The 23,150-nt window shown below is 31.7% G+C and overlaps 3 protein-coding genes across 5 annotated transcripts; 2 read left to right on the forward strand and 1 right to left on the reverse strand.

The window, feature by feature from the left end:
- The first annotated feature begins 940 nt into the window (after positions 1-940).
- On the forward strand, positions 941-6,749 carry LOC105775321 (uncharacterized). 3 transcript variants are annotated; one of them, XM_052629484.1, is made up of 14 exons: positions 941-1,084; positions 1,185-1,330; positions 1,436-1,562; positions 2,294-2,440; positions 2,745-2,881; positions 2,961-3,036; positions 3,189-3,279; positions 3,346-3,415; positions 3,512-3,607; positions 3,694-3,793; positions 3,884-3,967; positions 4,177-4,241; positions 4,408-4,603; positions 6,273-6,749. In XM_052629484.1, exons 1-13 carry the CDS (start codon positions 1,036-1,038, stop codon positions 4,558-4,560), a joined length of 1,341 nt encoding a protein of 446 aa, XP_052485444.1. In that variant the 5' UTR covers positions 941-1,035; the 3' UTR covers positions 4,561-4,603; positions 6,273-6,749. The 3 variants fall into 3 exon arrangements, with proteins under 3 accessions (XP_052485444.1, XP_012453304.1, XP_012453317.1); XM_012597850.2 differs by lacking the exon at positions 6,273-6,749 and having other exon boundaries at positions 4,408-4,861; XM_012597863.2 differs by lacking the exon at positions 6,273-6,749 and having other exon boundaries at positions 1,436-1,484; positions 4,408-4,861.
- A 7,139-nt stretch (positions 6,750-13,888) lies between these two features.
- Positions 13,889-18,923, forward strand: LOC105775358 (ATP-citrate synthase beta chain protein 2). The gene is made up of 16 exons (XM_012597884.2): positions 13,889-14,038; positions 14,420-14,538; positions 14,685-14,787; positions 15,408-15,473; positions 15,558-15,681; positions 15,838-15,972; positions 16,175-16,235; positions 16,341-16,417; positions 16,640-16,795; positions 16,886-17,014; positions 17,091-17,223; positions 17,322-17,449; positions 17,565-17,747; positions 17,855-17,925; positions 18,034-18,318; positions 18,517-18,923. Exons 2-16 carry the CDS (start codon positions 14,439-14,441, stop codon positions 18,590-18,592), a joined length of 1,827 nt encoding a protein of 608 aa, XP_012453338.1. The 5' UTR covers positions 13,889-14,038; positions 14,420-14,438; the 3' UTR covers positions 18,593-18,923.
- A 907-nt stretch (positions 18,924-19,830) lies between these two features.
- LOC105775368 (uncharacterized) lies at positions 19,831-21,793 on the reverse strand. The gene is made up of 4 exons (XM_012597894.2): positions 21,516-21,793; positions 21,368-21,423; positions 20,326-20,392; positions 19,831-20,221 (listed from the first exon to the last, which is right to left on the reverse strand). Exons 1-4 carry the CDS (start codon positions 21,642-21,644, stop codon positions 20,141-20,143), a joined length of 333 nt encoding a protein of 110 aa, XP_012453348.1. The 5' UTR covers positions 21,645-21,793; the 3' UTR covers positions 19,831-20,140.
- Between the last annotated feature and the right edge of the window lie 1,357 nt (positions 21,794-23,150).

Below are 23,150 nucleotides of genomic sequence, written 5' to 3' on the forward strand. Positions count from 1 at the left end.
TTAGTTTGCAATTAATTATTTTTAATGTGGTTTAATTACCATGCAATCATAATTCATAAGTACTATTAAATTTGTTCACTCAAGTTCAAGGTTACAATATCCTTCTTCCTTTAGCCTTGTTGAAACGTATAAATAAATAAATAAAAATATGCTCAATTGTACCAAAAGTTCTTAAACTAAGTTTTAAATTTTAATTTAATTTAAAATTTTAAAAATATTAAAATATTAATATTGTATCAATTAGATCCCTTTGTCACTTTAACCTTTAGCTTGAGTGCTAAATATTAGTTCAAATCTTGTATTTGAAATAAGTATATAAAATTATAAGTATGTGTGCACCTATTGCAAGGATAACTTGGATTTCAAGTATTAAAAATAAGATTAAATGTTTTAAATATGCTTCACGTCAAATCCAAACTAATATTTAATACCTAAATCGACAAATTAACCCATGGAAGGACATGATCGGTATAATACTCATAGTTTGAGGATAGGGACCAATTTAAAATATGAGTGATAGTTTGAGGATATTTTGTGGCATTAACCCTTACTTTTTATATTATCATTTACTTTAAAAGAGTTAATTGCACTAGACGTCCCCAAATTATGACCCTTATTTTAAATTGGTCCCCAAACTTCTAAACATTCTAATTACACCCCAAGCTATCGATGTTATATCAATCAGGTCCTTTTGTTATTTTAAATTTTTATTTTAAATTATGTTACTTAAGATTTGATGTGTCATTTAACAATTAAATTAACGATTTTATTAGTAATATAAGGACCTAATTGATATACCCTCAATAATTTGGGGATGTAATTAAAATGACTTAAAGTTTAGGGACTAATTTAGATTGAGGCTCATGGTTTAGGGATGTTTGGTGGAAACAACTCGCGTTAAAAAAAAATATCATAGGTATATTTGCCCAAAGGCCCAAAACTAATCGCAGGACCCAAAAAGCTAGCAAAGAAAAATATCTATATAATTGCCTTACCGCGAAAAAAAAAGTTTATCCATTTAACCGTTGCTCCGCCATGGCTACGAGCTTCTACTGCAGTTCTGCAATTCACACTCAACACCAGGGTCCGTTTTTCTTCTCTTTTCGCCTTTATTTTTCACAATTCGATCATTTGTTCAATTTTTTTTTTTTAAATTTGAATTTGATAATTCTCTTTTGCTGTAGTGAACGTGTCATTTGGAAGCAAAAACCCTCTTCAGAACGTGAAAAACCTAATAAAATCATTTGGGATTCCTTCAAAATCATGTTCTCCTCATGTATCTCTGCAACAGGGAAATTGGGTCAAGCTCATATGTGGTGCTAGCTTCGAGGTATATATCTAAGATTCTAAAACCTTTGATTTAAAACCCTCTCAAATGGATGTTAATTTCACCGCTTCGTTGAAACTTAAGCATTCATTTTTGTATGTTTTCTAGGATGTAGTTGATATCAGGAATCTCTCCCTTGTTTACACTCTAGCTGGAGGTAAAGATGCCAAGTTAATTATAGGTCGAATATCGCTATTAGTCCCTGCACTTTGTGTAAGTCGTATATTTAGTCTTTGTAAGTCTCTAAATCAAATTCTTTAATTACTCTCGTACTATGCCTAAGTTGTGGATTTAATCTATATTCTGTAACTTGATCATTTTTAGTCTTATATGTTAAATCTATTCACTAAAATGGCATAACATTTTTGTGAGTATTATGTGGAAATAATAAATTAATATGACATTACATATGTGATAATATATTTGTTATAAAGGACAAAGCCCAAATTTTTTTAATGGGGGCTGGAATTGAATTACGAAATTTTGAGAGATAAAAGTGTTTTTATATTGAATTAACTTGTGATTTCATCATTTTCGAGGAACTAAATAAAAATCTTTTTTATTTTTGGGGGTCAGTGTGCAATTTTACAATATATAATCTTTTAATCTCATCATTTATAAATGGACTAAAAAGGAAATTTATTTTTAGGGTGGCCAAGGCCACTGCCTGCCCCTTGTATTCATCTTTGTTTGCTGCTTAAGATTTTGAAAATAGTATAATTTTACTTAATAAATTTACGGTTCACCATTTGGGTCAAAATTACAGTTTCAAAATTCGTAATTACAGGGATAAAAAAAATCAAAACAGAGTACAAGAATTAAATCTGTAATTTAAGCATAATATAGAGACTGATGGTGGAATTTGACCTTAATCATATTACCTTTTCACTTAAAATCATATATGTTGTGAATGTTCTAAAAGTATATTGTTAATGAATGATTTGTTTTATTTATTTATTTTTACAGTTGATTGCATTGATTGTGCTGCTGATCCATCTGTAATCAACGCTGTAAATGAGGGAATTGAAACAGCTAGGGAGATTGTATCTATTAGAAGACCTTGGGTGATGATAAGTGTTAATGATGATGAGGATCTTCATTTTCGTAAAGCTGGTATATATATATATCCATTTCTATTTCCTGAATATTTGATCATCATTCCTTTGAATTTTGATGCTGCTTTCAATGGTTCATCAATATTCAGCATATATACAGAAATGCGTATATGGTATAATCTTCAAAATACATGAGATAACTTAAAAAGGAAGTGGGCAGACTCGTGTTGAACATATACAAATACCCAAGTCCGAGCAACATATACTGGATCGTGTTTTTGAACTACATCCTAATTTGATCAATTGATTTGTAAGTACTTGTTGAATGCATGGGGCTGACCTTAGTACTCTTTTTTTCTTAGAATTTGATCCAGAAGACTGTCCTTCCGATTGCTCGAGGCCTTGTGAGAATGTTTGTCCTGCAAATGCTATATCATTTGAGAGGGAAAATTCAACAATGGAAGTTCCCTTCGGTTCCTATCAAAAGGCAAAACCAAAGGTTTCTTTTTTCCACATGATTTGGTTTTCAGTTTCAATATCATCGTGAATCCGAATTTATGATTTAGGTTCGTTTTAAGATGCAGGGCGGAGTGATAACAGAACGCTGCTATGGCTGCGGCCGTTGTTTTCCAGTTTGCCCTTATGATAAAATCAGTAAGCATTGCTACTTTCTTGCTTGCATTAGCCTTTATTCCTCTGAAACTCAAACTCTTTACAATCTACGGCCATTCTTGGACCCTGGCACGTGTTTTTCTTCATGTTTTTATCAATTTCTTAAGCCTAATCTTTACTTTAAACTGATTCAGGAGAGATTACGTATGTAAGAGATGCTATGGCTACAGCCGAACTCCTTAAAACGAATGATGTTGATGCTGTAGAGATACATACAAGTGGAAGGTACCATATTATTTCATCACAAATAAACACAGTTCGGATTGCAGTTGTGTGACTTTAAATTTGCAGGCAGACTAATCTCTTTAAGGAACTTTGGGACGATTTGGCGAATTCAGTTAAATACCTGAGATTAGTAGCAGTAAGCGGAGAACCATTTCTTACCTGTGATTGATAAGATGTCATCGCTTAAATCCCGGATTTTGTTCCCGATCACCAGTTTCATTACTACCTGCAGGTCAGCTTACCTGATACCGGGGACGCAACTATTTCCACAATGAATCAAATGTACGCCATCATGGAACCTCATCTATCTTGCTTCAATTTATGGCAGGTGCAGCCTAGTTCTAAAACCTGATTTTATATATTTCCAAAATTTGAATGACATTATTGGAAATGATATAACTTATGAATTTACAGTTGGATGGTCGTCCAATGAGCGGAGATATCGGACGAGGTGCCACGAGAGAATCGATTGCTTTTGCTGTTCGCGTTGCTGCTTCTAGTGAAAGACCTCCTGGTAAGTATATGCGTATGTATATGTGCGCGTGATGTATGTATATATTAAGGTTCATCTTTACTCATTGCTGAGTTTCACCTGTTTATCTAGGCTTTCTTCAGCTGGCTGGTGGAACCAATGTTCATACGGTTGATGGTCTGAAGAAAAGGGGACTTTTTCGAACACACATCACATGTAAATTCTATGTTGCTCTGATTCTTTTTTTTGAAGTATCCATGTCTTATGCATATACGAATACGGGTTTCAGGGTTATACTCTTTAAAGATTTCCAAAATACACAGAAAAACTTTTAAAAAGTTGAACTTACGAGTGTTGGACATATATTCATATGCGATACTTGTATTCAAGCTCGAGGGAACTAATGGGATGAACTCATTCAACAGGTGCAGAACCTAATCATCTACAATCTTTAATCGGTGGAATTGCATACGGTGGCTATGCTCGAAAGGTAGGTTGTCCTTCTACTTCCGTGTTCGGCACATAGATATAAAGATCTTACCATGCACGGATTGAACACGTACCAGTGTCCAACACTTACACTCTAGTCAAATAATCAGGCTTTCATTTTTCCTTTTTCACGTTCAATTATTAAAATTTTTCGATACGATCATCAGATTGTTGGAAGAGTGTTGAGCTCCATGGGGTCTGAGAATGGTGTTACAGGCATTGAGTGTCATGCTGAGCATCTTTTGAAGGCACTCAAAGAAGCCCTTCACTTGGTTGGATCTGTCAAGTCATATAATCATCCCGATGGCATGCAACGGTAACTCGCTAAGCTATACGGACTCGGGTTTTGAATATCGAATACGGGTATGTTCAACCATTCGAAAGTTTTTTTTTCTCATATATTCAAAAAATTATATTTTTATATTCACATCCAAACATATATTAAAGTAGATATTCAAAGTAGGTAGCTAATTTTTCATTTTTAAGGGATCCATAAGCTTAAGCACGTTCAAATCCATGTTTTTTAAATTGCTGTAATAACAACAGTATCAATTGAACTAAAATTCAATTAACAATTTTAGCTTTTTACATGTTATACACACAAACGATATAAGTTCTACATTTTATGATTAATGTATCTTTCATGTTTGTTTTACAGCTCATGAAAATTAATTTTTTTAGGTTTGTGGCATGATTGCTCCTCTCAATAATATCATCTTTAATATTCGAACCTAAATTCTCTCTAAAATATAATATATCTTAATATTGCATCCATCACTTATCGATAATTATACATTGTTCTGCTAGTAAAAGTGATGGCTTTTATCTTTTAATGGAGAGTTAAAAGTTTGGAGGAGAAATACAACCACCAAAATATTCTCTGGATTGCCCAATAGATTTATGGTAAATTACATCCAAGATCATTAAACTATTAATAAATTTATGTTTTGATCACTAACTACATAAAATTATAAAATGGTTCATGAACTATTCAAATGTTATTATTTAAGTCACTTGGCTGTTAAGTTTTACTTTTTTTAGCGAGTTCTAAGTGAAGATTCGATGATCGATACGGTGAATCAATGCCCATTAACAAGTAGAAAAATATATTTTAGATCCAAGTTGATCTGATAGTAAGTGTTAGAGATTGGAGAAGAAAGCTATTTGGATATTAGTTCATAGATGGGTAATGTTCCAGGCTATTTCATAAAATAAAATAAAAAATTTGAACTGTAAATAAGTAAATGAATGAGAAATTTTGATTGATACAGGTGGTACAAACAAAAAAGTCATAAAATTATTTTAAAGTTAGAATAAAGCATAAAATTAATTAATAAAATAATAATATAATTAATTTGAGATCCAATTTTCAATACATTTCCACCTAGCACTATAAAATGGCGGCAACGTGCAACTGCCAACACCGAACAACTTTAGCTATTTTAGTTCAAAAAAGAAAAATACCATAGTCAGCTATATAAAATTATAAATCTACATTGGATTCAGATGTTTATAAATATTTAATTATTATTTATTTAAATATTATGAATTTCAATAATATTTATATCAGCATATTTATGAAGAATATTTTATATGGTTGATGAGTTTTTATATATTTTTTGGTATTATAAATTTACATACGTGAGATTTAAACCCATAATACCAATAATTTTAAAATTTTATTTAGATTACTTCAACCAAAACTTTATTTTTATGAGAATTTTATATTTGAGATTTATTTAGTCTCGTTATATGATATTTGTAAATATTTTATACATATATCAATTTTTTTAAAATAACGATAAATTTGAAACTATATACTAAAATAAATTGATATCAGTACATATCAACATTAATAAAAACGACCTGTATTAGCTATATTAGTTAATACTCATTTTTTTAGTAGTATCAAATATTTATTATTTAAATTTGATTATTTTTGTTTTAAGATTTTCAAAAGATTTTCAGTATCTTAGAAATGCATCACGTGAATTTTTATTTTATTTCAAAAATTATTGCATATTTCTTATAGGATACTTCACAACCCGAAATCCGACCCTCCTCTCGAGGTGGATCTTCCCATCGCTTCTTGCCACCTCGCGAGGTGGAGCATAAGGGAGATGCGTGAGCCGCGAGATGGACTGCCTCATCGCGTCTCACATCCCATCAACATGATGACCTGGCTAGGTGGAGCACAAGAGAGATGTGTGAGTCGTGAGATGGATCACCTCATTGTCTCTCACACCCCACCGACATGGCGACCTCATGAGGTGGAGCGCAAAGAACATGCGGGCACTACTCGCTCCCTATGACGATACTTAGGTGCAAGTTCTATCAAAGAGACACGTCCAAAGGTACGTATCGAGCCTAAGAGGAGAACATATCATATGCATGGCACTTTATTATCTTTTAACACATCACATCAAAGAATCGTACCTTATAAATACGAAAAAATTACTCCAAAAAGGGAGAAAAGACGAAAATAACTTCAACTATACTCAATCAATGTCACATTGTCTTCAATGATATTTTTTTTTGTCTATTATTTTTGTTAATTTCACTTTTAAGTGCTGCAGAAATCGATCAATACGAGCATGTGGTCATTTTTTTAAATTTATTATAAATAAATCGACAAAAAAATTGAATGTTTTATTACATTTAATTCATTTTGACTAAACCTTGAAGATCAAATTAGTTAAAATAATAATAATAAAAGCTAAAATATTTTTAAGTTAATAAATTTATATTTATTCACAATGTTAAAAGAATAAGATATATTTCAAATTTATATATAAATTTTGATTTAATGTATAATATAATATATTAATTTTGATTTGATATAATTATATGTATGAAATTTAGATTTAGTGTAATTATACATAAAATAATAATTTTAATTTAATTGTATAATTTAAAAATGAATAAATCAAATTATTTTCATGTTCGGTAATAAACTTTTTTATGCATGTAATGCATAAATATAAAATAGTGTCTTGTCAGCAATGATTTAATAGTATAGTAAGATTAATTGAAATTTAATATATATATATATATAATTATACAAAAAAAAATCATGTATGATGTATGTAGACATAAGGTTGGGATCATGATGATTGACGACGATTCGCCTAAGAGACAAAGAGCTGTAGGATGTAGTTAAAGTGTAGGAAGAGAAGGAAAGATGGCTGAGAGAGTACGAGAGAAAGCATCTCCATTTCATTAACAAAAAGAATATTATAAAAGGCACCATCAGTCATTCGTGAGGCATCACATATCGCTTTCTCATTAGATCCAAATTTCTTATAACTTAGTTGATTTATTAATGTTTCTTCTTTCTATATATGAGTTGAAATGTCAGATAAATGTGATGTGTCTTATTCTTGTAGGACAACTTGCGAGGTCAATTGCTAAAATGTTTTTATAACAATCTCATTATAGATTTTGACCATATTTATTTTTTTTAGCACAATACCTAGAACTACCCATAATTCCTCTCAACCCATAAATAGGAGGATAATCATCTTCAGCACACTTGAACCCACGTCCTCTTACATTGATAACAATACTCAATAATCAACAAAGTTATCTATTTTTTTAAAATGATTGAAATGTAATATTAAATATAAGAAAATTTAAACAGCTCTGACCACATAAAAAATTTCTCTAGTTGATGGCAAATAACAAATTCTTTTATTAGTAGTAGTAGTATAAAAACTGAGCCATTTGTCGACCTTCCTATACTGTCAGCAGCCACATATGAAAAATTAGAATCAGTAATTTGTGCGTACCTCGTGTTAGCCTATTAGGTATAATATATATAGTAGGATATAATGATCGATAGGATAAATGATTAAAAAAGTACTTCAATTTTCGCATTTTATAATTTTTTATACTATCAATATTTTAACAGTTTAGTGGTTATATCTTATAATCCATTCATGTAGTTCGTGCTAGATCTGATAGCGGATCAGACCATTAGTTCAGGCCTGAAGGTCCACCTGAAAAATGAGAGAATTTGGATAAAAATATAGGGTTGAAAAATAGGTTTGGATAAAAAAGAAGAAGATCTGTTTAGAAAACGAGCTCGGCCCACATTTGACAAAAAAATTCTATTGTTGTTTAATGTTGTTTTGTTACTGTTATGTTGTTGTTTTGCTACTATTTCACTATTATATTGCTACTATTTTGTTGTTATTGTTTGAATCTTGTATAATTCTTATTTTATTGTTAATTTTACCACTATTTTAGATGCATTTGCTTGTTAAGTCGCAACTATGTCAGTATTAGTTAAGTATAAAAACTTTTTTATATGTATTTTCAATTTGTTAGGAAATATCTATTTTAATGTTTCTAGTCTATTTGATATATTATATTTTTTAAATTTATTTTTATATAAAAAAATAACCTTAAAAAATTAATACAGCCAGGTCGGGCTGGGCTAGGCTCGAGTTTAGTATTTTTTTTATTCGGGCCGAGTTTGGACAAATTTTTAAGCCATTTTTTTATATATTACTATGGACAGCATTGTATATCGATATGATACAAATATCAAATAATTTCAAAAAGTTATACGCACAACAAGTATATATATTTTGATAAATTCTACAATTAGATTATTAAAATATTAATAGTATAAAAATTATGGAATGATGTAAAACGCTTAATTTTTCCATGCCGACGTAAGTAGATCTGTCTTCTATATTCAAATATGCATTATTTGTAAATTTCAATAGAAAAATTAAAATAAGAAGTTACACAAATATATATATATATATATATAATTACTTAAATGAATTTTTAAATATAATTGAATATAGCGATATTCTCAAAGCTAAGGATTGGTATTATATATAACATTTCCAAACGTGTTTAAATGTATTATATATAAATTATTTTTCAGATTATTTTCATGTTTATTAAATAAAATAAATGGCATCATGTTGAAGATGGTTGAATATAGGAAAATTATTATTATTTTTAGCCAACCAGTGAAAATAGTCTTAATATATTAACTACGTACATGTTTATTCATTTATTTATTTTGCCAAAATGCATGCTTTATTTGAATTAGGCTAAATAGAATTCTTTATTTTGACCATTTAGAGATATTTATGCCACTTTTGAATTTCGGCATGAAATCTTTTACTTGCATAAAAAAAGAAGAAGACAAATAGTCTTTGACTACATCAGTCATAGTCCAATATGCTTCACTTTATTTTTTTCCTACATTAAAAAAAAAATTGAGTTATAGCTGATTGAGTTTTAGCTCGATTGACATGGGTACTATTGTCAATACAGGAGGATGTGGGTTCGAGTGTGCTGAAATGTATTATATTCCTATTTATGAGGTGGGAATGGGATATGAGTAATTTTAAACATTATGTCAAAAAACAGATACGATTAGAACCTATAATAAAATTGTTAAAAAAACACTTAAATCCACCTATCAACTTAAACTCACACAAATTTTGTCAATAAATTAATGTTGTAATTAGTAATAAAAATATGTCTAATATTACATAAATAAATCAATGCATTTTCTATGCGTTTTAGGGTAAAGTATAAAATGGTCATTAAACTATTGTTTATATTCTATTTTGGTCATTGGACTTTTAATTTTTTCGATTTAATCATTAAACTATTTGAAATCAAATTTTTCGGTCATTGAACGTTAACAACCGTTTGAAGTTTGACGAAAGTGTTGACATGAGCTTTTTTATTGGTCTAATAATAAATTTAGCCCTATAATGTTTACATATTCTATCAGTTTGATCCTATATATAAAAAATCAACAAATTTAGTCTTTGATGTTTGCAAAATAAAAATTTTTAAATTTAAAAAAACAACAACACCCAAACCTCTATTTCTCCATCGTGCTCACCTCCATCAACTTATACTCCTAATGGTACCCGTCAATAAAAAAATTATGTCTTCACTCCAGCAAAACTCCGAGGGCTCTTATTAGATCCGCCACCAGCCACGTCTCTTCCATCTTTTTCTTTGTCAACACATTCACGATCGGATAAAGGTGCTGGCATTCAACCTACCATTTCCCATCATAACCTAAACCACATGCATCGATTCCTTGATCCTTTCGATTTTGCAGAGATGTGCAATGAGCGAATCAAATGCGTGCTTGCGCGTAAGGCCTTTGTCTAAATGATATAAGGTTTGGACTAAAGGGTCGAGGATCGAGGGAGAGGATTTCGTATTGGTGATGAAGTGGAAGGTTTTAATGGTGTTGAAGCACCTGTCTTTCACGGAAGATAGCCTATCGTCACATATAATTGTTTTGACCGGCTTTGTGAACTTGCCTATCATAGTCGACTAATGTGGGCTTGTCGGGTCGAATGGGTCGGGACAGAAGAGAAGTGCGTGAAGAAGAAGTGAAGGATTGATTGGGGATAAGGGGATTGGTTGTTGAGTTTTTGGAGAATCAATATGTTATTACAAATGAAGATTAGAGAAATAGAGCTTTGGGTTTTGGGGTTTTTTTTAAAAAAAATACAAAATTTTTAAAAATTAAAAATTTTCATTTTGTAAATGTTGAGGGTTAAATTTGTTAATTTTTTTATATTTAGGATTAAATTGATAGAATGCGTAAACATTCGAGAGCTAAATTTGTTATTAGACTAATAAAATAATCCACTTCAACACTTTTGTCAAATTTCAAACGGCTGTTAACGTTCGATAACAAAAAAAACTTAGATTTTGAATAGTTTAGTGACTAAATTGAAAAAATTAAAAGTTCAATGACCAAAATAAAACACGAGCAATAGTTTAGTAACCATTTCTGTACTTTACCTTTTTTTATAGATACTGATATTGCTCGGTATCTTATTATTGAGATTGCAAATTGAATCTAAAATAGGTAAAAGTATCATAGAGGTCCTTGTATTAAGAGTTGGGTTGTCTTTTGTCCACTCTACTCAAAAAATGGGTAAATTAATCATTGTATGTTAGATCAAAGAGCAAATTGATCATTTTGTTAAAATTTTCATCCACTTTTATTGTTAAAAACTAATCTTTGCACATCAGCATGAGGTACTATCTAATTATTTCATTAGCCACACCAATTTTTAACAATGGAAATGAATGAAAAAGTTAACAGAAATGATCAGTTTACTCTTTTATCTAACACATAGGGACTAATTTGCTTATTTTTTGAGTAAAATGGACAAAATGTAATATGACTCCTAGTATAAATGCCTTCATAATACTTTTACCTTTTAAAATATAAAAAAATTATTATAACTCGATAAATTTAAAGTGCAAATGAATTATGTTTTGCTCCTTGAACTTAGATGATACTATTTTTTTTGGACTTCAATTTACTAAAAGAAGCATGTCCCGAATGAATTGGGACAAAATAACATCTAGATTCATCTAAATTTGGGTATTCTTTTGTCCCAATTAATTCTAAACATGAAGTGATCTTTTCTAATTTTTAATAAGTTTATATATTTTTATATATTTTTATTGTTTATTAATACTTGTCACATGTTGCAATTCAAGTCCGCCATATGGCATTATTTTATTGGTTGCTAATGTCACTTCATCACGTTCTACCGACATTAAAGAGAAGTTATCTAAATGTGAGACGGATTCTAAGTTAAAGAATTAGTTAGGTCTCAAAAAAAAGAAGAAAAAAAAGGTACTAACTAGGTATGGGTGGCCAAGTCTAGGGAGAAAATATACATTAACTCACTTGAAAAATATTTAAAAGTGTTAATGTATTATTTAGTATTTGAGTTTGACTTTAATATTTAATTTGGTACTTGAATTTAGGTTTATTGTTCAATTTGGTACCAAATTAAAACATTAAATCCAAAATCATATGCTTAATTGGGACAAAAGAAAAGCTCGAGTATCGATTGAAAAAACTCAAATATTAAATTACATATTAAAACTAAATTAATGTACCAAATAGTATATTAACCCAAAGAAAAATCCAAATTCAAAACTTATAATGAACCACGAATGTACATGTGTGTGTTTTGCGGGGTACAATTAAAATATTTCGAAGCCATTAACGAGACAATGGCTGTTGATGTTATTCCTTGATTGCAAAATGTTGAGTTTGCAAGTTTCATTTAGTGTCCTTCATAATTCCAATTTAAACTCCATACTTAATTCTTTAATAATTTTGATTGAGTATTAATTCGATTCACATCGACATTATTATTAATGTAAAAGAATATGGGTTGAGTACACTGAAATGTATTATCCTCCTATTTATAGGTTGAGGAGGAACTATCAATAGTTCTAGACATTATATAAAATAGAACAGATATGATCAGAACTTATAAATATCATTCATAAAAATAATTCTTTAATATTTTTTTATTAAATATAGCACAATTACCGCTAAAATCCATACTGCTTTATTAATATATCTAAATTTCTAAGTCAAGTCAAGCCAACTTATTTAGCTTTACTCACCTAACGCCAGCCAGCCAACTAACCACCAAACCGCAGTTCTTATTGATCAAATTGTTTTGTACATAACACTACAAACTAAATTTATTTATTTATTTATTTATTTATTTCTTAAGGAGGCCTAGAATTTAGATAATTAAAATCAGATTTTAAGTCGAATAAATGAATCAATCAAATTAATTTGTTTTTACATTTAAACATTGATTTAATATAAAATAAATATTAAATATGTATTTTGCTTAATAATAAACTTTTAATAAAAAATTAAAGGTGTTTCAAATCTTATTAAAATTAAATAAATTTTGTTATGTGCTAAAAAAAATTATTGTACCTCATCCTCATCTGAAGCTTACCTCATAGGAGGCATGCCATCACGAGTATCTCGTCATACTAACTGTACCTTGTTAAATGATTACATTTTGCCAATACACTTTTTAATTTCATGATACGTGGGATTCAGTCACTTACATCATAGCTCATTCAAGTCGAATTACGAGATGTGACTTTTAAGGGTGGAGGGAGGGGGGCAAGTAGTGTGGCTTTGGATCCCAATAAAAATGAAAAATGACTCTCTTTAGTTTTTAGGAAATCACAAGTTAGTATAATGGTAAAATTGTATTTTGACTTTCTAAAAAAAACAATTCATTGTTTTGTCCTATAAAACAATTTCTTGACATCACACTTGGTGACTTTTCGTATATTCCAACATGCGTTTAAGAGTAATGACTCATCAAAGCCTACAAACTAAAAGACAATTAGTTAAACTGATGTTCAAAAGGTGATTCATACAAAAACAACTGTGAGAAAACTTCACGGGGCACACAACCAGAACTCTTAATCAAACTTCTCTCTCACATCTTCTCTTTCGCTCCTTTTGATTTATCTAATATTCTAGTAGCTCTCTGTATATTTTCTTGTAAACAGATTTTAATATTCATTTTAAACTTTTATCAATGATAGAATTTTAACATAATATGCATAATAATATTTTTTATTTAATTTAATACTTATACACTTATAAAATTAACTACCTACTCTCAATTTGATCGGATCCATGCCTATTTTTTTTCCTTAAATATAAGTATATATTACAAAATTTAACAGCTTAAAAAACAAAACAAAATATATAGAAAAAGAAAATTAATGTTGTTCAGTGTCCTAACTACCAAACGCCACGTGACCTACAATGGTCAGTTCAGCTGGCCTCTCTCTAACTAGCAGCTACCTTACTTTTTTTTTTTTTTTCAATCAAAATTTCCCTCTCTGTTATTCATATAAATTCCGTATCTACCATCCCCCATTTCCATCATAAATTTTCTCTCCGTTTCTCTCCATTTCCTTCCAACTGTCTCTCTTCAGGTAAAAAGGATTACATTTACTCTCAGATCAGCTTCTTTTTTTCTCTCTCAATTCCATTGTCCGTTGCTTTCCTAGTGCTTCTTTTACTTTTGATCCCGATTCTTTTAATGGAAAGTTTCTTAAAGATACTTTGATTTGTTGTTTTTTGTTTGTTTGGCTGAAGAATTAAATTATGTAAACGCTAGAGATCTCGCGTTTTCTTCTTCTTATTACTACTGTTTTTTAGCTGCATTGCGGTGATTTGATTTCCTTTGCTCTCGTCTTTTTTTTTCGGTTGAGATCTGGTTTGTTTTAGGTTCAAGTTAGGTGTAATTTTGGATCCGGATTGTTTTTTAATTGCTTGAATCGATGCAAATGAGTTATTCTGTTTTTGTTTAACAGGTCCCTTTGAGCCGAAGCCATGGCCACTGGACAGTTATTTTCTCGGACCACTCAAGCGTTATTCTACAATTACAAACAACTTCCTATTCAACGCATGCTTGATTTTGATTTCCTTTGCGGTACGGTTCTCTTTCTGGTTTCATTTTTTTGTTGATCAAAGTTTACAGTTCATATTTTTCTTTAAGAACTTAAGTGGAATTGTTCGAATTAAGTTGTTTATTGCTTGATTCTTTATAAGTACTGAATTTTCTTTTTGAATTTGTAGGGAGGGAAACACCATCTGTTGCTGGTATTATTAATCCCGGTGCTGAGGGATTTCAGAAACTCTTCTTTGGTCAAGAGGAAATTGCGATCCCAGTACATTCTACGTAATAAGCTCTTCTATTCTGTTTCTATTTTTATATCAGTCTTTGCTTTTCTTTGATTATTAATTAGTATCTTCATAGTTCTTTATGGTAAATGAACTTTATGGCATGTTAGCTTTATGCATTATTATCCTACACACTGCCTGCTAAGTTTAGAAATCTCCACAAAAGGTGCTTCTACGACCAATCTTGTGTAAAACTGGAAAGATACACTTGCTTCTATAGATTTTAAATTCTGCTGTTATAGGATGGTCATCTGTTATATTATAAATTTTCTTCGAGAAGATTCACTTCTTTTACTGTTAACAAATTATATATTAATTGGCCTATGATACTATAGATTGGCCTAGCTTTTCATGAGCAGAAGGATTTTTTTTTGGTTATTCGGTTAACTGTTTCTCAAATATGGAAACCAATGTGTATTGTGCTTGTAAGTTGTAATCAATTAGTTCCTACCAATTAATAATCTAGTTGTGTCATGATAAAGCACATTAAGTAAATACATTTGCTTTTACATCCTTTAAAGAGTACGACAATGCTGAAAGCTTACTCTATTGTTTAGTTGGTTACTTTCTTTCTCCAAGCTTTATGTTCTCTGACCTTTGATTTGATATGTTTTGCAGCATTGAAGCAGCATGTACTGCACACCCAACTGCTGATGTTTTTATCAACTTTGCATCTTTCCGAAGGTTAGTCCTCATGTTTTATGCTGTTTCTTAGCGCAGGAGTTCTTGAATGCATAAGTTAATTATTATATTTTATTTCACTTGCAGTGCTGCTGCTTCATCCATGGCTGCTCTGAAACAGCCAACCATTCGAGTTGTTGCTATAATTGCTGAAGGTGTTCCTGAGTCAGACACCAAGCAGTTGATTGCATATGCACGTTCCAACAATAAGGTGAGGAAGATGATTTAAACCAAACTAGGCAATGATTATGATCATCAAATAAATACATGTCATATTGGGTTCTTGCACAAGCAAAGTATCTGTTTTAGAGTTAACTGTTTGATCTTCTTTCACCTTCATTTGATTTTATTACTTACGAACTTGCAGGTTGTTATTGGCCCAGCTACCGTCGGAGGAATTCAGGCTGGAGCTTTTAAGATTGGTGACACTGCTGGAACAATTGACAACATTGTTCAATGCAAGCTGTACAGGCCTGGATCTGTTGGCTTTGTCTCCAAATCTGTACGTGATAATGATACTTTTTCTTTATGTATGGGTGCGCATGTCTGTCAATGCCTCTTTCTCTTCTGCTTAAGCAAATTCTACTTGGCACTTTGTGGGGGCAATCTATCCTCAATTTGACATTTACGTTATGTCTTTGGCAAGAATGTGAATCCATGCTCTTTCATCTGTTGTGACATGTTCTTTTATAAAATAATTGCAGGGTGGTATGTCAAATGAAATGTACAACACAATTGCCCGTGTTACAGATGGAATCTATGAAGGTAACAAATAAGCTTTTAACATTTTGCTCTATATTCATACCTGCTAAACTGAATGAAAATTTATATTAAATATTAAATTTGGGTACAAATTGAAAACTTGTGTAGGTATTGCAATTGGAGGAGATGTCTTCCCTGGCTCCACTTTATCTGACCATATTTTGCGATTTAACAATATTCCACAGGTAAATCATTTTTTTCATTCAATTCCTTGTGGTTTCCTGTCTATTATTAGTTGCTACACATGCAAAGAACGCATGGCATGGTTAGAAAAATGAGAAACTTACACTCCCAATTCTCCATCTTAACTTTTAATAGGATTAAGAATTCAAAATTCATAATTGATTTTGAAACATCTTCTGCATTGGAAAAGAAGGTTTCTGATTTGTTTTCCATATTCACCTCAGGTAAAGATGATGGTTGTGCTCGGAGAGCTTGGTGGACGAGATGAGTATTCCTTGGTTGAAGCCCTGAAACAGGGAAAAGTGAACAAGCCAGTGGTTGCTTGGGTCAGTGGAACTTGTGCACGACTCTTCAAGTCAGAAGTACAGTTTGGTCATGCTGTAAGCTACAAACTTAATCTTCCTGGAATTCATTCAACTACGGTGTTACTGCGATTAGTGAGACATAACTTTACCTTATTACTCATTCAGGGAGCTAAGAGTGGTGGTGAGATGGAGTCTGCCCAGGCAAAGAATCAGGCACTAAGGGATGCTGGAGCTGTAGTTCCCACTTCATATGAAGCTTTTGAAGCTGTGATCAAGGAAACATTTGACAAACTGGTATGTTTCTATCTTGTCCAAAGTTTGACCAGTTCTATGCTTTAGTTATATTCATGTACTCGACTTGTGTCTTTAGGTTGAACAAGGGAAGATTACACCCGTGAAGGAAGTTATGCCTCCACAAATCCCAGAAGATCTTAACAATGCAATTAAGAGCGGGAAAGTTCGTGCTCCAACTCACATTATTTCAACCATCTCTGATGACAGGGGTACCTTGCCTTAACCCATATACGTTGAAAATTGAAAGAGATGTTTGATACATTGAGATGAGCCTGCACTAATTTCTTTCTTCTTTCCTAATTTGCAGGTGAGGAACCGTGCTATGCTGGTGTGCCCATGTCTTCCATTGTCGAGCGAGGTTATGGTGTTGGTGATGTCATTTCTCTCTTGTGGTTCAAACGTAGCCTTCCCAGATACTGTACTCATTTTATCGAGGTAGGCTACTGAAATTAGACTAACTTCTTAAGGGTTATGTGTCATTTTATGACTATCTCCATCTTTAGAAAGCAAATTCCTGTGTTGTTTTCACTAATAAGTATGATCTGTTCAGATATGCATCATGCTCTGTGCCGACCACGGTCCATGTGTCTCTGGTGCTCACAACACCATAGTGACTGCAAGAGCTGGAAAGGACCTAGTTTCCAGCCTTGTTTCAGGTTTGCTGACTATCGGTCCTCGATTTGGTGGTGCCATTGATGATGCTGCTCGGTACTTTAAAGATGCTTATGACCGGGTAAGTTTCAATGGTGATTACTTGTAAAGGTTTGGGATGACTTGGTTTTTTATGACCGTTTTCTGCTAACATTCTAAGATGCTTTTTTCCATCCTGTGTTTTCACAGGGCCTTACACCTTATGAATTTGTTGAAAGCATGAAAAAGAAGGGTATTCGTGTGCCAGGAATTGGCCACAGGTACAGATGGTTTTTAATGGTTACAGATACCTTGTGAGTTTATTATTTCTTATGGATCTTATTACATGTCTAATGGTTGCAAATACTTGCTTTGCTTCGTGTTAAAAGGATTAAGAGAGGGGACAACAGAGATAAAAGAGTAGAGCTCCTCCAACGGTTTGCTCGCACACATTTCCCGTCTGTAAAGTACATGGAATATGCCGTTCAAGTTGAAACATATACGCTTTCCAAGGCTAACAACCTTGTCCTCAACGTTGATGGTGCCATTGGGTCTCTTTTCTTGGATCTTCTTGCTGGAAGTGGAATGTTCTCCAAGCAAGAGATTGATGAGATAGTTGAGATCGGCTACCTTAATGGACTCTTTGTGTTAGCAAGATCCATTGGTTTGATTGGGTAAGATTGCTTACACTTCGGAATTTCCATATATAACTTGAGTTTTCGTATATAAGCATGATATCTGATACCTGATACGAACTTAGATGGTCCAATGATGGTGAAAGGTTCATTGATTGATGGAACGTTTTATTGCATTTGCTTAAATACTTGTAATGTATTTACTAGCTTCTTACATTTAATCGTTCGATATCTCAGGCACACATTCGACCAAAAGAGATTGAAGCAGCCACTATACCGTCACCCATGGGAGGATGTTCTCTACACCAAGTGAGAGAGAGCCATTCACGGCAGGTGCGTGCAACGGCGACCTGCTTTTCTTTTTTCTCGAGCATTCTTGTTTTCGAAGTCATTGGTGTCTGCATTTTGGAGGGAGGGGGGTTATTGGTTGTTTTGTTCTTCCATTAGTGTTTGTAATGTTAATTGGTGTTGTATTCAAAGATTACGAGATGAAAAAGATTAAAAAAAAAAAAGTTTCTAATCATTTTTTAAACCAAAATTGTATCAGTTTCATGGAAAAATAAGAGATGCCTGTCAGGTTTTGTATGTGCAAAAGAAACATACATTGTATGAGAAATTAGGATTCCTCCTTCTGAATTATTAAATATTACAGTATAGGCAGTTGAAATAAATTTTTACCAAAGGGTTAATGTAATTTTTCGCCTTAAACTTGGTAATTAGATCCATTTTGATATTTATATTTTTCTATTCACTTTGATACCTAAGTTTAGCAACTAGTTATCAAAGTGGATAAAAAAAAATGTAGAAGTACAAAATGAATCTAGTTGTTTAAGTTTAGGAAAAAAATTACATTAACCTTTCTCTAAATCTAAATGTTGGATAACTAAGGTTAAATGAGGTGCTTATGCTCACTAATTATTTGATGAGAAAAAGAAAAAGCTAAGTTTGATTTGTTCACTCCTGAGCCAAGCTAAAGCTCTAGAGATAGTCAATTTGAACAGTTTGTATGCCTAATCCAACCATTTATTTATAAATATATTTTTTAACATTTTATTTAAATAAGCTTAAACTCGAACTCATAATAATATATAAATATTTAAAAAAAAGCTTGAGTCAAACTCAAACAATATTATTCTATTTTGAGATAAACTTGTTGCGAGTTTTTATTTTTATTTTTATTTTTTTTCAATTTTTGATACCTTGTTTGATTCTATTTTGAGTCTAACTCAATCTTAGATCATTATACGCAATCAAGTTTGAATTGATATCGAATAAAATTGGGCTTTTCACTGTTGTCACGGCTCAATCACATCCTAAATGATGCAAATGGCTAAATCTTTTATGGGTCGTGGCCGAGCCAGATAGACCCAACCTGAATTTCTTGGGTTGTATAATAAACCTATTGGGTCTAACCGGTTATGTAAGACTAGATCGACTCGGATGAACTAGTCTATCCCATTTTTTCCCCAACGTTTATTTTTCGTATATTTAAAATTAAATCCTTCTATTTTTATCTTCGACATTTTGAAATTAAAAAATTATAACCATATATAACAGAAAAAATAATGTTGTAATGGACCAAAATTTTACAAAAGAATTTTAGCGATTTTAACAAGCATTTTTAAATATGAATATGAAAAGTACTAGGATCTAATGCATATTCCAAATCGGAAAATATAAACAAAGAAAAGCGGTTTTCCCACTCTTTCCCCCGCTATGCATTATTTCACACAATCTACAAAGGCCACAACTGCCTTTTACGTCTTTTGAATGAAACCAATAAGCATAACTGCCATCGCCTTAAAACTGAGTTTAATGATTCTAAATAGTTTAGAGTGATATCATTTGTCGCCGGCTCGGTCTAGTGAAGCAATGATCGAATGGCAGCAACGGCATCGCCCTTGTGCTCACGGAGTGTTCTCTCAGCCACCTTTTTGTCCAACTAATTTTTCCAGTGAAAATGATTTAAAAAAGAAAAGAAAAGATATTAGAACCTTTGGCACATTACATCGGTGAGAAGAACAAATAAACAACTAAGAATCCAACCTCTAATTCATTCGCAATGATGTCAACTTCAGCCGCGTTGATTTTAACAGCAGCTAATTCTTTCTCTCTGTATGGAAACAAAAATGTACTTGAGGTTAAGGATAAACCAGGGATGACCAATTTGAGTAATTACGGAGCAGTCAAAAACTACAACATTGGATCTTTCGTTTCGAAAGGTCTACAAGCTATGATATAACAATGGGGATTTCGGGATCCCATAATAATATTGGCAAAGAAAGAACATAAGGATTATGATGTCAAAAGAAGAAACCTTGTCTAGCAAACTGAAATCAAAGACGATTATCCATTGACACTGATTAAAATTACAGGATATCGATCTTATTAGCATTCAATTTAATGTCAAACTAGTAGAATAATAGATGGCAAGCTTTCAATCTATGCTATTTTGACTCAGGTTTGTGTAGGATAAGTATACATCCAATACGAATATGTTATAACATTTAATTTTTTCCATGTATTTGGAAGGTCCTTGAAGGGTTATAAACTTGTATGAAAGTACCCATATCCGAATATGGACCAGATGAAGAACCCGAGCAACATAGCTTTTAGCAGGCTAACGATGTTGCTTATCGGGTAATGCATATACTCAACCCTCAACTATAAGAATATCAATGTGGCAATCAATCTAGAAAAACCTAATCAATTATTAAACATAATTTTCTTTTGACATTGTTTATGTCCATTTTACGGTCACTGTTTACGGTTCATGGCTGCCTCTTCCAATAATGTGGTCGTTCAAACTTGCATCTCCTTGAGAGTGCAATGTGGCTTAACATTGCAGCCAACTTATTGGTAATTATTAAACATGATGACAAAGTAAAATTCAATATATTCCAATGCAAACACAAAACAATCTTCTTCTCTGCCTTAACAAAATCTCAAAATGAACCTAATTGAACTAAAATTCAAATTGAATAGTCAAAGATTCAAAGCCAAATTTCAGTCAAAAATCGATTATTTTCTCACAAGAAAACTACAGAAAATGAAATTCATAAAACAAAACCAAAAAGAAAAATCAAACCTCAATCTCATAGCATTCTTTTCTGCTTCAGCTGAGGCTGCAATCGATGCCATGGCCTGACACAGTCAAAACCAAAACTCATAAGAAACAATTAAATAAAATAAAAATTATACAAAAAAAAAACCATGAATTTATACAGAAAGAGTACCGATTGGGCACGAGAAGAATCAAGCTGTCGATCTTCGACACGGTCAGTGAGTTTATCGAAGGCTTTGCTTTGTTGTTGTAAATCCTTTGAGTCAACGACTCGGTCAACGCCTCCATCTCCAGCTTCCATATTCGCTTGTTTTTTGCTTTAGTGTTCCAAGGTATAAGCGAGACGAGATAGAAGAAGAAGCTTTGCGAAGCTAAAACCCTAAACTCGTTGATCGATCAGAGTTTCAGTTCTCCACTTTCGAAATGGAAAATCCTTCGTGAATTGGAAACTATCTCCTAGGTTTTTAAGGCCCATTGTTGAAATTATGAATTGGGCTTTAATTTATCAGAAGATTGGTCCAAACTTTGCAAGGCCGATTAAATTCGACTTATAGGATGAGCAATAGAGGTGCTCATGAGCCGGGCGGCCCGGCCCGGCCTGACGGCCTGCCCGAAATATGGGAGGGTTTGGGTAAAAATATAGGCCTGAAATATGGGCTTGGGCAAAAAAATGAGGCCCGTTTAGAAAACGGTCCGGGCCTCGGGCACCACTTTTTTGGCCCGGGCCTGGCCCGATATAATAAATATATTTATTTTTTAAAAATTTTTTAATTTTAAAATATTTTTAAAATACTTTTTTATTATTTTTTAATTTTAAAATATTTTTAAAATACTTTTTTTAATTTTTAAAATAAATTTTTGGTATTTATTAAAAAATGGACCGGGCCGGGCCCGGGCTTATGATTTTTTCCCGGCTGGGCCTGGGCAAAATTTCAGGCCCATATTTCGGGTCGGGCCGAAAATTTTTATGGGCTCTGCCCGAATCCGGCCTGGCCCGGCCCATGAGCACCTCTAATGAGCAACGGTGTAAATCAAATTAATTAATTTAAGTTTATTATTTTGATTAAATTGATTTAGGGTTTGTTTTAAATAATTAAGACGATCAATTTTTTATTAATAAAATATATTTAACTTACCCAATCGATTTAATCGAATTTAATATATATTATTTATTTATTTTAAATATATTTTAAATATAATTTAAATTAATCCGATTTAACTCGATTATAATATATATTTTTATATTAAAAAATTCAGTTAAACAACTTAACCGATCAAATCAACTGATGTGAAGTTGATTCGATGGTTTAAAACGAAAGTTGGTCAATTAGTTATGTTGGAGGTTGGTTTATTAAGTCGGTTATATATGAAAATTGATAAATAAATAAAAACCAGAGGTTACATTGGTAGTCATATTAGGCATAATTATTTTGATTTTTAATCTAAAATTTTTTATATATGGTAGTCATATTGGACATAATTATTTTGATTTTTTATTTTTAATATATTTTTAATTACTTTTGTAATTGATAATAATTGAATTTTTAACCCATAATTCATATATAAAAAGACATCAAATACATATTCTTAAAAAAAACACATACATAACTGATTAGTATATTTATTATTTGTTTTATATCAAAATGATAAATTTAATATTTAATTTGATTCTAAATAAATAATTTAATTTAATCAATGACTCGAATGTGACTAGAGGTGAGCATTCGATCGACTCATATCGAATCGAGCTAAAAAGTTTCGAGTTAGTTGAGTTAATGAATCTTATTTTGGCAATCGAATTCAATTT

The sequence above is a fragment of the Gossypium raimondii genome, chromosome 1 (assembly GCF_025698545.1).
Source record: "Gossypium raimondii isolate GPD5lz chromosome 1, ASM2569854v1, whole genome shotgun sequence".
In the NCBI taxonomy this organism is placed as follows: domain Eukaryota; kingdom Viridiplantae; phylum Streptophyta; class Magnoliopsida; order Malvales; family Malvaceae; genus Gossypium; species Gossypium raimondii.

What these genes read in the sequence shown, in the direction of transcription:
- LOC105775321 (XM_052629484.1), top strand. Translation starts at nt 1,036, where the DNA reads ATGGCTACGAGCTTCTACTGCAGTTCTGCAATTCACACTCAACACCAG. An exon ending in TATGTGGTGCTAGCTTCGAG is followed by an intron (nt 1,331 to 1,435) that starts GTATATATCTAA and finishes TATGTTTTCTAG; the next exon opens with GATGTAGTTGATATCAGGAA. An exon ending in AATACCTGAGATTAGTAGCA is followed by an intron (nt 3,416 to 3,511) that starts GTAAGCGGAGAA and finishes TACTACCTGCAG; the next exon opens with GTCAGCTTACCTGATACCGG.
- LOC105775368 (XM_012597894.2), bottom strand. Translation starts at nt 21,644, where the DNA reads ATGGAAGCTGGAGATGGAGGCGTTGACCGAGTCGTTGACTCAAAGGAT. An exon ending in ATTCTTCTCGTGCCCAATCG is followed by an intron (nt 21,424 to 21,515) that starts GTACTCTTTCTG and finishes TGACTGTGTCAG; the next exon opens with GCCATGGCATCGATTGCAGC. An exon ending in AAGAATGCTATGAGATTGAG is followed by an intron (nt 20,393 to 21,367) that starts GTTTGATTTTTC and finishes GTTTCCATACAG; the next exon opens with AGAGAAAGAATTAGCTGCTG.
- LOC105775358 (XM_012597884.2), top strand. Translation starts at nt 14,439, where the DNA reads ATGGCCACTGGACAGTTATTTTCTCGGACCACTCAAGCGTTATTCTAC. An exon ending in GCGATCCCAGTACATTCTAC is followed by an intron (nt 14,788 to 15,407) that starts GTAATAAGCTCT and finishes TATGTTTTGCAG; the next exon opens with CATTGAAGCAGCATGTACTG. An exon ending in TTAAAGATGCTTATGACCGG is followed by an intron (nt 17,748 to 17,854) that starts GTAAGTTTCAAT and finishes GTGTTTTCACAG; the next exon opens with GGCCTTACACCTTATGAATT.